General features: G+C 36.8%; 1 protein-coding gene across 2 annotated transcripts in view; it reads right to left on the bottom strand.

Moving 5' to 3' along the window:
- Positions 1-17,313, bottom strand: part of ARHGAP15 (Rho GTPase activating protein 15) — a 609,765-nt gene that overhangs the window by 241,220 nt on the left and 351,232 nt on the right. For both annotated transcript variants that reach the window (XM_038565114.1, XM_038565115.1), the window contains one exon: positions 14,514-14,636. In XM_038565114.1, the coding sequence (XP_038421042.1) occupies positions 14,514-14,636 (123 nt within the window). The remainder of the gene's footprint in view (positions 1-14,513; positions 14,637-17,313) is intronic.

Here is a 17,313-nt window from a genome sequence, read left to right as displayed (position 1 = left end):
TAATGGGGGCAGCAGCCTGGGAACCTTCTCTAGCAGAGGTGGCTGAGACCACTTCTAGCCTCCAGATGGTGTGCCAAATTGATTAGCACAGACTCCTTCTAGCAGATCTCAAATGAGTGTCTATGATCCAGCTCAGTATGTGAAACTGAAGCTCAACACACATATCCATGCCAGCCTCTCAGACTCTTGACTGAGAGAATTGCATCTGGGAGACAGAAGTTTCCTTTGGGCTTTTAGTAGTGTTCATACTACAATAACTAATTGTAAGAACAGATGGCTTTGGGTTATCACAGCTTTCCACTAAAACTTTACTCAAAAGTATTTAATACCATCTCCAAAATTCCTCAAATACGATGAATGTCCCATATCCTCTACTTTCTTCGGTTGGGCTATTTATTCTCCACCTTCTGGTACTGGACCAAGATTGCGGTCCCTGTTTCCCTCCTTATCTACCGCTTACCCATCAGTCTGTTCTGAGGCCACAGCTCCCTGGCCAGGGCTTCTGTTTCCCATTCTGTCCTCCATGCTACGGTATGAGACAGGCATGTCTACTACTAATGTAGTACCTGGTATGTGACACTGTACAGTCACACTTGGAATACTTATGTTCCTATACTGCACAACCACCCCTGGAATACTTTCTCCGTATTGCTGAGGCATCTTGAGTTGAACATCACTTCACACACAGATGTGACTCTCTCTCCTTGTGGGTGATCAACGGTGTATTTCTAACCAATATTACTTGTCTTCAAGACTATTCATTCATACTATAAGCATGTAATCTTTCTAGTTAAAGGGCATGCATGCGAGCGTGTATGTGAATAAAGGAAACTTATGCTAGAGAATTTGAGATATCTGACATCATCGGGAATTCTGTTTTTGATGAAGAGAGGGCCTAACCTTGCTTTTTTTCCCTCCCTAAAATGTTTGACTTCTTCAACTGGTAATTATGTAAACATATTTATAGCCAAAACTGGCTCTCACTTCCTCTTTTGACATATTAATTGTTTCTAAAAACATTAAGTGAGGTCCTGTCAAATTCTTTACATAATATTGAATGTACTCCTATGCTAATTAATTTTTTTTAATGGAAAAATTGTCACATGCTTAAGGCCCCAGTGCATCTGAAATGTGGAATGACAAAAGATGTAAACATTGTATTTTACTGTTCAGGAGATGAATGTGTGAGATGGTGCAAATGATGATGGAGTCTGGGGGAGTGATGGCTTTTCTGAAATTTAGATTATTTGGAATCTCAAGATACTAAGATATCCTGAAGATATTATTTTCAGCCCATCTGCTTTCTTATTTTTCAGCCTCTGGTTCATGATAGATTCCTTCATTGTAAGGTTAACCGAGGGCAGTCCTCTTCCCCCTCCATTTTTTTCTTTTCCTCCTATGAGTTTGAGTTCCAAGTTCAAAGGGACAAGTTAGGAGTGATATATTCAAGTTAATGACCTTCACATGTGTTTAACTTGGATGACATCTCCTCTAAAATCTCCCTCCTGTCTAATATGGGTAGATAAGAAAATCATTAAAAAATTGGAGCTCAACAACTGTTGAAAGCAAATGAATATTTCTCTCTTTTGCTCTTACATTTCTAAAGGAATTGGATCTTATGAAAATGTCAATCCTTGTAGCAGCCTCTTACATGGCTATCCACACAAGTTCTCCGTCACAGCACAAAGCATGATTCAATGACCATATGCATCTCAGAACGTCAATAAATTGGGTAATTTTAAGATTTAGTCCAGGCACACTGGTTAAAATCTGGGGCAAAATTTGAGCAATAAATATATACAACACTCTGTCTAATGAACATTGGCCAAATGTATGACTTATTGAGTTTTACAATCACAGCATCCTTTATATTCTGATTGTCTTATGTGTCTAAACACATGCACTGTCGGTGTTATTGTCAAATAAATCTCTACTTCCACAAACCGTCATTAGTCCTAGGCATTTGTTACATGTCTGGCTTCCGCTGGCTGGGCACATTTCAGGTTTTTTCTTTTAAAAATAAATATGTGAAATAGGTACGTAATATGTGGCTTTATATTTCTTCAACAAACCCCAACTTAATCTTATTATTATAGATTGATGTTTTCCATCAGTTAGCTATATGAAATGCTTCTATTATTTCTAATGGCATATCAAAGGCAAAATGCTAGAGATAATTGAAAACGGGATGAAGTTAGATACTAGTATTAAATAGTAAGGACATTGAACTCTTGGAAAAAATATAAATTGGAGAAGGCGGGTTATAAACAGATATTTCTTTCTTATAAACTTCTTTAAATTTCTCCGAATTCTTTTCTTTACTAGGCTTTGTCCCTAAGCTACTATTAAATTGTGAAAGTGCATTTTCATAAAACCTTTTTTATATAAGTGTCACTGATTTAAGGAGGAGAGAAAAGTTTCCTCATTTCTCTTTTGTGTTCTTTTTTTTTCCGGTGTGAGAAGAAAGTGTTCAGATCATCTTTTTAAATAATGAAAACAATAATAACTGTTCCCAGGAGAATAAGAAAGCAAAGAAGAGGCTTTGTTTGACTTATCTGTGATAAGGCACTTTGGAGCTTTGGTTTGTGTGAGTTGAAGAAAGAGATGTACACAACACTCCAACCCTTCTATTATGACAGTTTATGCTTCCTATACAGCTTATTTAACTCAGATGCCTGGGAAATAGACACAATTACCACCTTATGGAATGCTACTTAACTTTAAATGTTCCCTCCAGAATAGAAACCCACGTCATCAAAATTTGTCTGTTTCTCAGGAATTATTTCTTCGGAAGGCTTCTGCATACGCCTGTGCAATTTTAAAATTTAACCCAAGGTTGCTTAGAAATAACTATTATATAAAAAGAAAGAAAAAAATTTCCCACACTAAGGGAGTTTGTTCACAAGAGCTCCTATGAAAGAGCTGTGTCCTGTGCCCATGTACACTATAATCATTCACTCTTTCAGCTGTTATCAATTTAAAACCAATGAAACTCCCACACTGAGTCCATTTGAGCAGTCAATTTTAATATCTCGAGGCATCTGTAGTTATTCTGAATTGGCTGCAAAAGCAGAACTAACAAGTTAAGCTCTAACCATAAGTCGACATCAGGCTGGTAAACCATACATCAAACACAGACAGTTAGTCAATACTCCAGTATGAAAAACCAACTAGCATTTTAAAGAAGAGCAACATATTCATAATATGTTTGGCAGTCTGGTTTGCATTGCTTCCTTGATGGCTGTGCATTTAACTTTCCAGTCAACAGGGAGCTCCTTGCACTGGCAAAGCAACATGTTTGAGGGCAAACCGGTCAGTCTTCTGATTTGTGGGTCATATTGCTAAATGAGAATAAAAGAGATGGAAGACTGTGTGTTTGTGAGTAAGAATCGAGAGCGTGTCTTAATAGTTGGTTTTTATAAGAAAACTGTTTCAACCATATGTTCTGGATCTTTGCACACAGTCCCTACTTCAAATATTATGTCATTGTCAGGCCATGTGTCTCAATTTTGTGTTTGGAAAATATGGTTGCTTGAAATACCTCTTTCTCTCCCAGGAGTGACTCCATGACGGGGCTGCTGCCTCCCATAGAGAGAAGAAGACAATGAAGAAGGAGGAGTATTCAAACAAGATCAAGGCAGTCATCACTTCAATCAAATCATTTCCAAATTTCTGGGGCTGGGGGCCTTGGGCCAGTGGGAGTGAAGGGTGTTTACGACATATAGCTGCCTATTCCCAGAACTCTTTTATGTACTTTTATTTTATCTTCAAAAAGAAAGGACATATTAAAGGGAAATATCTAAGGAGGAACAATGCTACATAAAGTTTATGTTTTCAGATCTGTTGCCCCAGAAAATGCTTTGATAAAACACACTTACAGCAATACAGTCAATTTCAAAGAAAAGTTGGGAGACATACCTCTCCATCTTGCAATTTGACTAACACTGACAGACCACCAATTACGATTATCCAAATTCTGATATGGTCTCTTGTCTCCCTCCCACAAAGAAAAATAGAAAATGCTGGAATAGCACTTTTGCAACGCTGAGCTATCTTTCCGATGACTACATTTTACAGAGGACGGTTACACTTTAATGCTGCTAATCAGGTAGGGTAAACGAGTCAAAAGAGAGAGTTGCAGACTGAACAAAATTTGCCAACCTCCCTCCTCCTCCCAATAACGTGATGCAGTTCTTTTTTTCTTCTTTCTCTTGGGAATTTGTGGAATACTGTTGATTTATAATAGACATGAATTTGAGGGGGAAGATTTGCAGGCCAAACTGTCAGTGGTACTAAAGGAAATAAAAGAGCACTATCTTAATCTTAAGATATGTCAAAGTGAATTGTTGATATTAATATTTCCTGTGCTTGTAACAGTTCACACATCTGCTGAATGTGGACCCCGATGAGGAGATAACCAGTTGTGAGAGCTCTGATAGATTCTACCCTTAGGAACCCTCTTACACTGTTGGTGGGAATGTGAACTGGTGCAGCCACTCTGGAAAACTGTGTGGAGGTTCCTCAAACAGTTAAAAATATACCTGCCCTACGACCCAGCAATTGCACTGTTGGGGATTTACCCCAAAGATACAAATGCAATGAAACGCCGGGACACCTGCACCCCGATGTTTCTAGCAGCAATGGCCACTATAGCCAAACTGTGGAAGGAGCCTCGGTGTCCAACGAAAGATGAATGGATAAAGAAGATGTGGTTTATGTATACAATGGAATATTACTCAGCTATTAGAAATGACAAATACCCACCATTTGCTTCAACGTGGATGGAACTGGAGGGTATTATGCTGAGTGAAGTAAGTCAGTCGGAGAAGGACAAACATTATATGTTCTCATTCATTTGGGGAATATAAATAATAGTGAAAGGGAAAATAAGGGAAGGGAGAAGAAATGTGTGGGAAATATCAGAAAGGGAGACAGAACGTAAAGACTGCTAACTCTGGGAAACGAACTAGGGGTGGTAGAAGGGGAGGAGGGCGGGGGGTGGGAGTGAATGGGCGACGGGCACTGGGTGTTATTCTGTATGTTAGTAAATTGAACACCAATAAAAAAAAAATTAAAAAAAAAAAAAAAAAAAAAAAAAAAAAAGATTCTACCCTTAGGGACACATTCAATGTGCACATAATGTAGACTCAAATCCCAATGGTACGATGAGTGAGAAAGGAGTGGGACCTCCTTTCTCAAGCATCATGGAAAATTCAATTCATCTCACTGCCTATGAAGCATTTATTCATACATTTGTTCAAATTATCAATCTTTAGGTCAGGATGAAATTCTGTGTTTTCCTCTCCCTCAATTATCCACCTCACCACAAAATAAAATCACCAGCTAGTACTTTGTGTGAGCAGGAGAATTATAAAAACTACAAAGGAGAAAGTGAATAGCCAGCACTGGCTTTGGATACGGTTCGTAGGGCCTAGGGAGACCCGGAAAAGCTAACAAGAACTAAGCTGAAGAATCTTCCACTGCCTGTGAAGCTGGGTTTAGGAGTCATGTGGGAACTATGTGGTATGAGAACACCTGCTGGAGAACAGCAGGGTATCAATAATAAATGCTAACCTTTAAAAAGGGGGATTCTTGTGAACACTGATGCCCTGCATCTTTTTCTTCTTTTCTTGTGGTTTCATGGAAGGAAGATTTAGGATGTGATCAGAGGTCTGAAATGGCCACAGACTCCCTCTCCAGAGGGCAGCAGCCTCCTGACACAGAAGGGAAATAGCACATTAGCTTGACTTTTGGTCATCTGCAACTAGTTGAGGATATGCCTCCAAGAATGTATAAACTTCAGCTGGTACAATGTCAGGGAGGGAAGGGGAGATCTTGTATCTTTTTTATAACCTGTATACACACACACACACACACACACACACACACACACACACACACGTGAAGTCAAAATGTAGAATATGCCTAAAATGTGATATAGATCCATCTTATGAAAGAAAACCTGTCTGGATCTGTTACTGTTTCCTTATTGGTACTCATGCTCTACTTCTTATTTTATGGAAACTTGTCAGTCCTCAAAATGGAAGGCTTAAAGGCAATATTTCAAACTGGCACCAGGATTAGACTAACCTCATAGGGAATGCCAAAACTCTGGGCAATCTTTTAAGGATAGATAGACCATGGAATAAATAAAACCAGCGTCTATTGCCATGGCAAGAATTAATATGGGTTTTGGAGACCATTGGCTAAAAACAAAATGTGAGAATGCTGGTTTTGAATTAATTGGGCCATATTCATCTTATATTCCCAGCACTTAGCAGGGCTATTATTAGGCATCCAGTCAGTTTTAGGGCTGAAGCTTGATACTATCTGGCATATTCTCTTACCTAAAAAATGGGAAAGACTTTGAGGGCTTGACTCAAAGGGAAAGAAATGTAATTTAAAGAAAGGAAAAAGGAGAATTATTATTTTTAGCATTATTATGATATATAAACACACAAAATGTAACAGATTATACCAGGAAATTTTTGGTAAAACTATTTTGTGGATATTAAAAATCAGATGTATATATAAGTCACCATATCAAATATTATACTCTAACTAATGCCTGTGTAAAAGGTCTCTCTCCATAAGAAAGGAAGTTCTTGAACCACAGACAAACCAACTTATTATCCTGGCTCATTCTTTTTCCCCTTACCTAATTCACTCCCATTTCTGGACCTCATTTTTCTCTTGTTGCTCCAAAGTTATTCTGCTTTTAATATCTCATAAGACCTGGATCATTTCCTCCCTGAATAACGGGCTTTTAAAAGACATGGGCTTAACCTGCTACCCAGGTGCACTTTTTCCTCAACATTTACCATCTCTCATGGTGACCTGTATTTTATTATTGAACAAAAGCTAGCAATGTGGTACTCTATTACCAACACATTTGCTCCCAAGAGCCTTTAAATAACAGAAACTGCCTGGGAACTGTAAATGCAAAGGAACCAGGAAGCTTGTAGGCCAAGATAAAGAAGCTTAAGGTTGGCTATTAATTTTGGTTAATATTAAATCATGACATAGCTCACACGTAAGGATCACAGTTCAATTATGAACCATAAGGAAGTTTAAAGAAAAGAAGATTTACGAGATATTTTTAAGCACATTAGTGCATATTGTGGAAGTTGTGGGAATATTTCAGGCCCAAGCAATGATAGACCCATGCCCCAGTATATAAATTCAAATACAATTATTTTCAGACTAACACTGATAAAATGGCAAAATTGGAGCATATCTCTACCCAAAGGTATATTGTTAGTGTTGCTTATAAATGTTTTGCTTAAATTAGCAATGTGACAGGTAGGTTACTCCATCACACATCTGTTCTATCAAATTATTTTAAAAATGCTTTCCTCTTAACTCAATGATTTTGCTATTCATCAAGATGACTGTTGAAAGTTTAGGGCTGATAACTTGTATCTGCAATTTGAATGGCAAATCTTTCTTTACTTCTCAATATAATTGACACATTTTATAAAAGTACTATAATTTCAAAGACATTATTTTCTCATGTGACGGAAACCTTAAACAATTAGTTGTGTCTGTGTGAGTAATTACTTAAATGTTCCTGCAATTAGATGACACTGTATAAATGGGTGTAGCTAGAAAAGAAAATTAGCTTATGCCCATTTATGTATAAAGAGTACCATGATGAAAATTACGAAAAAGATAAATATGAGCCAACCATAAATTATCTACGCACTTGCCTTGAAGTAAGCAAGTTACTACTGCTTTTCCTTGACACTTCCCAGGACTGATTTCCCAAATTTTAAAGGAATGCTAGAGAAAATGTTTTCCAAGGGTCATTTTGATCATAATTTGCTTCATAAACCTAAATAAGAAAGTAAAGAAGAGGAAAAATGGGGAAGGAATGGAAGATGAAAAGAAAGATGGAAGGAAGAAAATTGCTAAATAATGAAGATAAGACTGTCACTGTGTGAAGTTCTTCCACATTTCATCCCATTTAAATTTTATGTTGTATTTTTCATAGATGAAAAATTCAGTAACCAAACATTAAGTTAGATAGCTGGTAAAAGGCAGAACCCAGCTTTAAACCTAGCTTAGTCGAATTCTAAAGCTTCTGTACTTTCAAATAAACCCAGTTGTTTGAATTGTATAATGGAGCAGAAAATTTTTCTATCATCACATAAAAATATGTAAAGATTGATTAAGTTTATTGAGAATATATAAGGCATTCCATAGTCTTCATAAATATTTGATGTTTGAGGCAGGTGTGAGAGTCCCCACACATCCACCCTACAGCAAAACCATATTATTAACAAGCTCTATCCATGTGCACAGAGCTTCAGCTAGTCTTTGTGGAGACTCATTTTGTAATAAAATGAATGACCATTGCCCACCAGACATTTGAGCTAAGTCACTAATGTCATAGAAATACAAAAATACCTAGATAAAATTAATGATTTAAAAAGCAGGACATAACATCTTAAAAAGTAAAAAGAAAGTCCAAACAACAATAACCAATTTTTATTTATATCTTTGGATAAGTTAGAAAAAAAGATGTAATCTGTTTTCTTTTTTTGTCACTTATTCTATTAATTAATATTTATCGAACGCTAAGTGCCAAGTGTCAGCCTCACTATTAGGTATGGGAGTAACATGGGCAACAAAGTTTCTGCCTTTATGGCATTTGAGAAAGTGGGATAAGCAAAAAAAAAAAAGGATTGAGAATAAGAAAGACTCTAGCAAATTGAAATATAACTGCTGAAGTTAAAATAAATTAATAAAGACAAGGGATAAAATTGAGAATTCTTTCAGAATATGAGAAAAATAAATCTTGATTATCTAATATTCATATCATAAAGATCCCAAAAGAAGAACCAGAGAAAACTGATGGGAAGGTTGTATCAACATAGTGATAAAGAGAAAAAAAACTCAGAGCCCAAGAGAATCATAATTCTTACAGTTGAGTGCTAAGCAGAATAAATGTTAAATTCTGCCAACTATATACATTATCTTGATTACAGAATTTCAAAATAAAGACAAAAATTCCCAATGATTCTGAAAGAAAAATATTCAAAGTAACAGGAGTAAGAATGGAAACGGCAACTTTGAATTCTAGAAGCAATGGAATTCTATACCCAACTACACTATTGAGCAAGTATGTGGATATACTGAAGATATTTTTAGACAAAGTCTCATGTTACCTAAATAAGTTATCAGAAGCTGTTACATAGTAATGTAAGGAATTAAAACAAGAAAGAAAAGGTGTGGATTCAGAAGACAGTGAATACGATTCAGAAGTTCAGTAAAAGAGAATCACAGAGTGATAAAGGTGAAGACCAAAAAGCAACCAATCCAAAATGAAGTAAGGTAATGGAAGGAGTTTAGAAGATATTCTAGAGAAAAAAAAAAAAAAAAAAAAAGCCATGAGTCACAGACTAGAAAACACAGACTGTTTGAGAAGATTGAAGTCCTTGGTGACATAAAGGCCCAGCGACCAGGAAAAAATGAAACTCTGTGGGGAAAAAAAATCTGTACGAGAAATTCACCCCCAAAAATTATATCAAACTAAAAGATAGCATGATTGTAAGGAAGTGATGAAGCATAAGCTTCAAAAATAAGAATATTACAAAGAGAGAGAGAGAGCAAGTCAAGAAATAGATTCTTACCTATAGAGGACAAACTGATGGTTAACAGGGAGGAGAGGGGTGGAGGGATGGGTTAAATAAGTGATAGGGGTTAGGGAGGACACTTGTGATGAGGACAGGGTGATGTACGGAAGGGCTGTATTTCTGTAGTGTACCCCTGAAACTAGTATAACACTGCATGTTAACTAACTGGAATTAAAAACTTAAAAAAATAAGAACATTCTAATTTATATGGCTCATTAAGTCATAATATTGAACCCGTGGATATGTTAATCCAATCTAGCACATGACTTGGTCAGGGATTCCGGAATATTTACATGATCAATATAAAGTAAATGCGGGTGCCTGATTTTCTTTACATTTAGATCCAAGATATGGGGGATAAATGGAGGACTTGATTGTGGTCGAGAAACAGCATAAATGCACTAATGCAACCTTCAAATGTGAAAGAGTCTTTTTCACCATGATCCAGGAGGATTACTCTGTACAGATCACAGAGGTCATGATATTATAAGAATAGAGAATGAAATCTAGTACTTCAAGCTGCAGAAAGCAACCTTACATAATTGTAATTGTACAAATGCTGTTTCTTTGGTTTTTAGCTTTTAGAGCCAATCTATAAATGAGTCATAATTATAGAAAGCTGTGAAATACTGAGTTTTTATGATGTAGAAGCAAGAATTACAATAGCAAAGACAGAAGGGATGAGAGAGGAAAGGACAGTAAACTTCCTGTCTGGGCAATGGAGGCACGAAGTCTCAGTTTTCCATGGTTACTAGAGCAATAAGTACAGATTTAAGTAATTGGATGTTATAGAGAAAGTCAACAGAAAGGCCAAGACTTGCTGTATTTGACTATATTTGGGGAGGAAAAGGGCCAGGTAGTTGAGGTCTGGTTTAATTGAGTCAAATTCATGTCTACTGTGAAAGATATCTGAGATCACATCTAAGGTTGATAAGTCAAGACATTATGACATGAAGGATAAGGAAGATACTGGCAAAAACTAACTGACCTATATCTCCAAATAATACTAACGTAGGTTATGGAGTCAACCCCCCGAACTACGCATGGAACAGTGCCAGGTGGTGCCTCATAAGGAGCAAAACTGGGATGAGGCAGGAAAGCACTGCTTTTCATCATAAATCCTAGAAGCACACTATAGAATCTTTAAACAGGTTGTTTCCTTTATAATATAGTGATTACAAAATAAAGTGTTACAGAATTGCTTTCAATTTCTACTAATACCATCCATTATGGTTTTATCCACATGAAGATGAAAGAAACTACTTTCTAAACATACAATCCTTTCTAATTCTATCACTTTGATATAAGGAAATACCAATTGCTTCTAAAAAAAACAAACAATTGTTATCCTTCCTAGAAATTGCATTGCCAAGTGTTTTCTATTCTTGGATATTAATGCTGTTGTTTGAAAGATTATATAAGGTAGTTTGGCTGACACTAAAGAGCTATTAATCCAGTTCCAAAACCAGGCAGAAAATATGTACAAACATACCTACCACTCTAAAATGTACCCTCTTGCCTATAATTTACATATTAAACTGATTCAAGTTTTATTTCTGATGAGATGTTCAATGCAATAAACTTACACATTTAGAATGCACTTGCCACTCCCTTGGCAAATGTGAAAGCACTTGGAGAAACTGAAGGCTTTCCAGAAGCTATCACCACCATGGTGCAAGGAGTGCTACAACCACTTGAGCTGTCAAGATTTCTTTCCATTGAGTGCCCATCCATAATTACCGGCTGGCCCTTTTTTTGCAATTGTAATATACCCTTCTCGTTAGTCCTATTAAAGAAATTAGAAGATGCAGCCCCATCAGGGGAGTGTTTCCAGACCTAGCTTCTAGCCAATGAAATCACGTATTGGCCGGGTCTCTGCGAGTCCAAAAACCAGATATAGAAGAAAGGGTTTGCGACCGAGTTCAGATTGTGTAATATTGGGACAAGTCTCTTTTCAGATAAAGTGCTTCGTGGATATAGTTCTGCTGGGCATTATGAAGTCAAGAAGGTACAGCCCTTCCTGCTCCGTTGTGGGTGCTCAGGAAAGGCTGGCTGATTTCAAAGCTTGGGCCTCTCAACCTGTTGACAACATTACATAGAGGAGTAAAAAACACTTTGAAAAGTGGCTATGGCCTTGCAGAGTCACTCCCAGGTGTCAGGAAATGCACTTTTAAGACCCAAACAGTCACCACAGCTTTCCTGAATCATGTTGTGAAGGCCTTTATTCCAGATCTAGCAGATTCAACGGTTGAAAGAATTTGATACATATTCTTGTGGGCAGGTACACAGAAGACCACTTTAAAGGCCATTATCTCTCTTTCTGAGTAATTCTTCGCCTCGAAAGAGTTAAGTCCTTTTACTTGGAGAAGGCATTTAACCATTAATCACTCATTTATCTTCTATAATTTTTCATAACTGATCAAAAACCCCGATTCCGTTGCTTTTTCTAAGTCTTTGCCTTAACTTTGCTATTTCTATTTTCTATAGACTGAAAGTACTAAATTTGACTGGGCCTGTATTTTTAAAAATTGGTTTAATGCTTTTTACTCAGTGAAAAGAAAAGAAAAATCAGTAAACGCTTTTTAAAAATTCACAGTTAAAACTGAAACAAGCCCAAGAAGTGATTATATTTGCATAACTTGATCTGTATTTGGAAGAAAATTCCACTGAAGACAACAATGGAAGCTTATCAAATCAGAATTTCACATAGATTTTCCATAGCCCTACTAATGAATACTGACTCATGGGTCAGCTATGGTGGAAATTTAATGGAGCTCTAAGATAGGAAATGTACACATCGGAGTGTGTTCAGTGGTTCCATTACATCAGTATGAAAACTGCATTAGGCATCCAGTTCATCTGCTGCTTTCTGAGACCACGGCTGGAGCACTGTAGTTGTTAATTCTTTAGCATTTTGATTGGAGCCAGACCCTGCCACTGAATTAAAACCCTTTCCATTTTGCCACAGTCATGAAAAATCTGGACTGTATGTCAGATTGGGATTGTTTGAGCTCAATTTGGTTTTCTATTTTTCCCAAAGTGGCAGGTAAACTGCAACTGAATCTCCTCAAAGAAAATGATAATCGATGGGGTGCGTTCCAAGATAAAACTGAAGGTACTGGTATATTATTATATGAAGTTGAATCTGTTGAATCCAATATTGTCGGTGGCCCTGAAAAGGACATCTTTAGAGTAAGAGTCCAAGGATTGCCAAAGCAAGTGCTAGTTCTACCCCCAAATCCTTCCATTTTAAGAATTTTCCACTCTATTAGTGATATGTATGTCCATGCTTCATAAAATTTCACCTTTCACAATTGGTTCAAAATGCCAGATGATTCTTGTGATAAGCCCCCCTGGTTTTTGTTTTTGTTTTGTTTTGTTTTGTTTTGAAAGATTTTATTTATTTATTCGTGAGAGACCAGAGAGAGAGAGAGAGGCAGAGACACAGGCAGAGGGAGAAGCAGGCTCCATGCAGGGAGCCCGACGTGGGACTCGATCCCGGGTCTCCAGGATCAGGCCCTGAGCCGAAGGTAGCGCTAAACTGCTGAGCCACCGGGGCTGCCCTAAGTCCCCCTGTTTAAAAGTGAACTGAAATTGATAGGACACACGATTATTATAACCTATTTAAGTAATTCTCATGCTAAGTATTGCTGAAAATCTTAAGATCTGTTTCACCCTGTTCCTGAGAAATGATTAGGCATTACATCACCTTTTGACTCCCATAAGGATCAGTCTTTCAGTGTTGTTCTCAGAATGTATTTCAGAAAGATATTTTAGCCCAGGTTCAAATTTCTTCTTATATTCAATTTGCAAAATACATCCATCAGTTAGAAAATAAAAAAAAAAAAACAGGGAAAATGATGGACTTGCTGCACATACTTTCTTGTTAGGAAAATAATGTTTTACCTGTGTAATTTATAAGTGACTTCCAGTTATAGAAATCTGTTTTATCACTGGTTCTATGTATGCATTCATTCTTTCTCATCCCCTTGGCACCTTAACAGTAACAGCAGTAGTGAATAATAATAGCATTAATAGCAGAGAACATTTGTTTAATATTTATGTTCCAGAGACTCTATTAAATGCGTTACATGGGTTATCTCATTTATTTCTCTCAGCGGCCCTCTCAGTGGTGGGTATAAGTACCCCCATTTAACAGATGAGATATCTGGTGTTCAGGAGGTCATAACTTGCTCAATGTCAATACGAGTGAGGTAGAACCAGATTCTGAATTCTGATTAGTCTAGGGCCAGAGTCTATGTTTGGCTATCGTGGCGGCTAGGGCAGTCTAGACTAGTTTGTTCTTTACTTTAGATATATTTAGATATATATTATACCTACTTATTCCAGTTTCAATTGAGGGCTTAGTTCTCCAGCTCCCAAATCCATAAATTTCCATGACACTAATTTGCCTTAGACTTCTGTCCCAGTGCTCACTTCAGAGAGGGGTGACAAGGTAACTTATTATCCAAATCAGGACACATCTGAGAGTGAAAGGACTGCTGCTACTAAGCATGCTGGGATGATAGGTGGGCACCAGGATTGTCCAGGCACATGGTGACATGGGTTCATTCTAATGAGCCCCTAGGATACCTCCTCTACCCAGCCGCCCCCCTCCCTGGTGCGGAGCCCAGCTCCACAGAGGGCAAAACTAGGTACTGTTTTCAATGACACTGCGTTGCAACCTTTATTTTCTCAGGATTAGTTTTCTGGACAACTGCTTTGGTTTTTTTCCCCTTTGTTGTAGAGCAGAACGTTCCATGAACAACCTAAGAAGAATAAAATATCCTAATATCTCTTTAGAGCTGAATAGCTATGGACACAGAGGCATATTCATTTATCATTGCTACAGTAAAAGTATAAAATGTCCTATACCTTTAATAAGTCCCTTTTCTTGCAGAGTTTTCAGGGAAGGTCTTCGGGTGATAAACTTCTTTAATCTGCTTTTAACTCGGTTTTTGTCGCTTGTATCGGAAGCACTATGATGCAGTCTGAACACTGGAGATTAAAAAGAAAAAAAGAAAGCTTTTGGTAAATGTCTCCTTTATAATTATTACTTTATTCGAATATGAATAGAAAGCAGTAGTTATGGAACTACTGGAATTAATAGCTCAAACCCTTCTGTTTAGACACAACATATGAGTAAAAATTTGCCTGTATGAAAATATTGGCTCTGTTGCCACATGAATGTGCAATGAGACTGTGGTTAGTTTCATACATTCACCATTTATTTTCCCTCTCATTTGCTCATATTTAACATGATAACCTTTATCTGCATAATTCCACCTATCTGTCTCTATACACAGAATTATGGTCAAAGAAAAATTCATCTAAATTAGAGTAAAAACTCTTCAAATTGTTCATTTCAATTAATTAAGATTATATACTGCCTGTAGGTAATACAGGCATTTTCAAAGGTCCTGCCTGCCCAAATAATTTTTTCAATTATCTATTTTATGTTAACTCAAGTAGATATTTCCTATTTTCCTTTTTTTTTTTTTTGAAAGATTTGATTTATTTATTCATGAGAGACACAGTGAGAGAGAGGCAGAGACACAGGCAGAGGGAGAAGCAGGCTCCATGCAGGGACCCTGATGTGGGACTTGATCCTGGGACTCCAGGATCACGCCCTGGGCCAACGGCAGGCACTAAACCACTGAGCCACCAAAGCAACCCCTATTTTTCTTATTGATGTGAAATTACCACCAGTTCTAGAAAAAATTCTGAAACAAATTTGCTTCACATTTTTCCATGTCTTCATTGCTTCCTATCCTAACCTCTATCTTCAAAGTTAGATGTATCTCAAATTCATTCCTGAAAAAGTATTAGCTCAATGTTTCTGGATTATCAGGCTCCATGCTAAAGGCTGTGAATTCCATGATGAACATAACACGTAAGGTCTGGATCTTCATTAAGTATAGTGTCTAAACACATTCAAGGTATCTCATTATTATAACTGATAAGAATTCATTGTTTCTATAAAATCATAGATCTTGGCTGGGCCTTCCTTGTCTTAACTCAGTTGTTGGGAGGATTGGGGGGCACTTTCTTAGGTACGTAGAGGTCTTTGCCTCTCAAATTCTATTTTAGAATAAGCCAATAATTCAATTGGATTAATAATAATATAGTAAAATGTACTGAGACCTTGCTACATACTTGACACTTTTCTAAAATCTAACACGATTTAACTTAATTCTCCTGCAATGTAAGCTCCAGGTGGGCAGGGATTTTTGTAAACTTTTGTAAATGTTGTTCACAAATGTGTTCCCAATACCTCAAACATTGTTCAGCATGTAAATGTAAATCTTCACTCAATATTTGTTGAATCAATTCTCAATGATCTTTTGAAATATGTAAAATAATTCTATCCATTTTGAAGAGGAAGAAGCTGAGACAGAGAAGTTCAGTAAATTGTCCAAGGTCAAGTTTGGATATGGGAACAGTCTCATAAGATTTTTATCTGATATCTAATTTATTGGAGTATTGGTGAATGAATGGATAGTGAAAAAGTATATCAGGAGCTCATTTACTCATTTAAAGTAGAATGGTTTTAAATCAACTAAATTTTTAAAAAGTAGCTATTGGATACCAAATATTTGCTAAGTTATCATTGTATGAAAGCTAAGCATGAACCATCCCTCTGAAGGATCTCAGAAGAAAAAAGAGAGAGACAGGAGAGAACTGCAACTGGAAGAAAATTAATTGCCCAAATTAGAGGACTTGAAGTCAAATGTCCCTTGTGGGGTCTCCAAAGAACCCACAAAAGTGCCCACAGGAGAATGTCTGCTATAAACCTGGCCCAGAGTATGGCTGATCAAGTAAGAACATTTTTGCATCCTCCTGCACCTAGCTTTCACCACAAAGTAGTAGTAAACATGTTAGCAAGATGAGGATTTGGGGTGAAGCGTACAGCTAAGGACAGTAAAAAGGAAAATACCTTGCCTTCCTTCCAGCTAGCTGAAGAGTGGAATTTTAATTTTAAATTAAGTTCAGAGTTTAGACTATCACATGGGATTAGCTCTATTAGATACCAAATTGAGATAATACTTGCCCGTTAACTGGACCATAATATTTTATATTACCTTAAAGCAGGGCTCTCAACCCCGGCACTATTGACATTTTGAGACAGACAATTATTTTTTGTAGAAGGGGGCTGTCCTGTGCAGGATAAGTAGGATGTTGAGAAGCCTCTTAGGCTTCTACTTTCAATATGCCAGTAGTAACCCCTCCTCGTTATGACAATCAAAAATGTCTCTAGACATTGCCAAATGTCTCCTTGGGGGAGGGGAAGGGAAATTGTTCCCTGTTGAGAATCACTGCCTTAAAATGATAAGAAAGGTTATAGGATCTGTTTAAGTTCTCATTTACTGGTGGTGGAAGGTCTACTCACATACTGAGAAAATGAAAAGAAACTGTGAAAAGCAAATATATATATATATATATTATTTTAATAATATATCTCTTTACAAATAGCATATATATATAATGGATATATATAGCAAATAGTACATATATTTATGTTATATTTAAGTATATTAAACATATATATCTGTTCTATCATCTATCTGGTATCTGCTATAATATATGCAGTATAAATAGTATAAAGTATGTATATACATAGTATATAGTAAATAGTAAATAGCATATATAAACAATATATATTTACCTATTATAT

This window comes from Canis lupus, chromosome 19 (genome assembly GCF_011100685.1).
Source record: "Canis lupus familiaris isolate Mischka breed German Shepherd chromosome 19, alternate assembly UU_Cfam_GSD_1.0, whole genome shotgun sequence".
In the NCBI taxonomy this organism is placed as follows: Eukaryota; Metazoa; Chordata; class Mammalia; order Carnivora; family Canidae; genus Canis; species Canis lupus.
The sequence above is the reverse complement of the archived record's forward strand: the minus strand, read 5'-3'. Positions and strand labels throughout refer to the sequence as shown.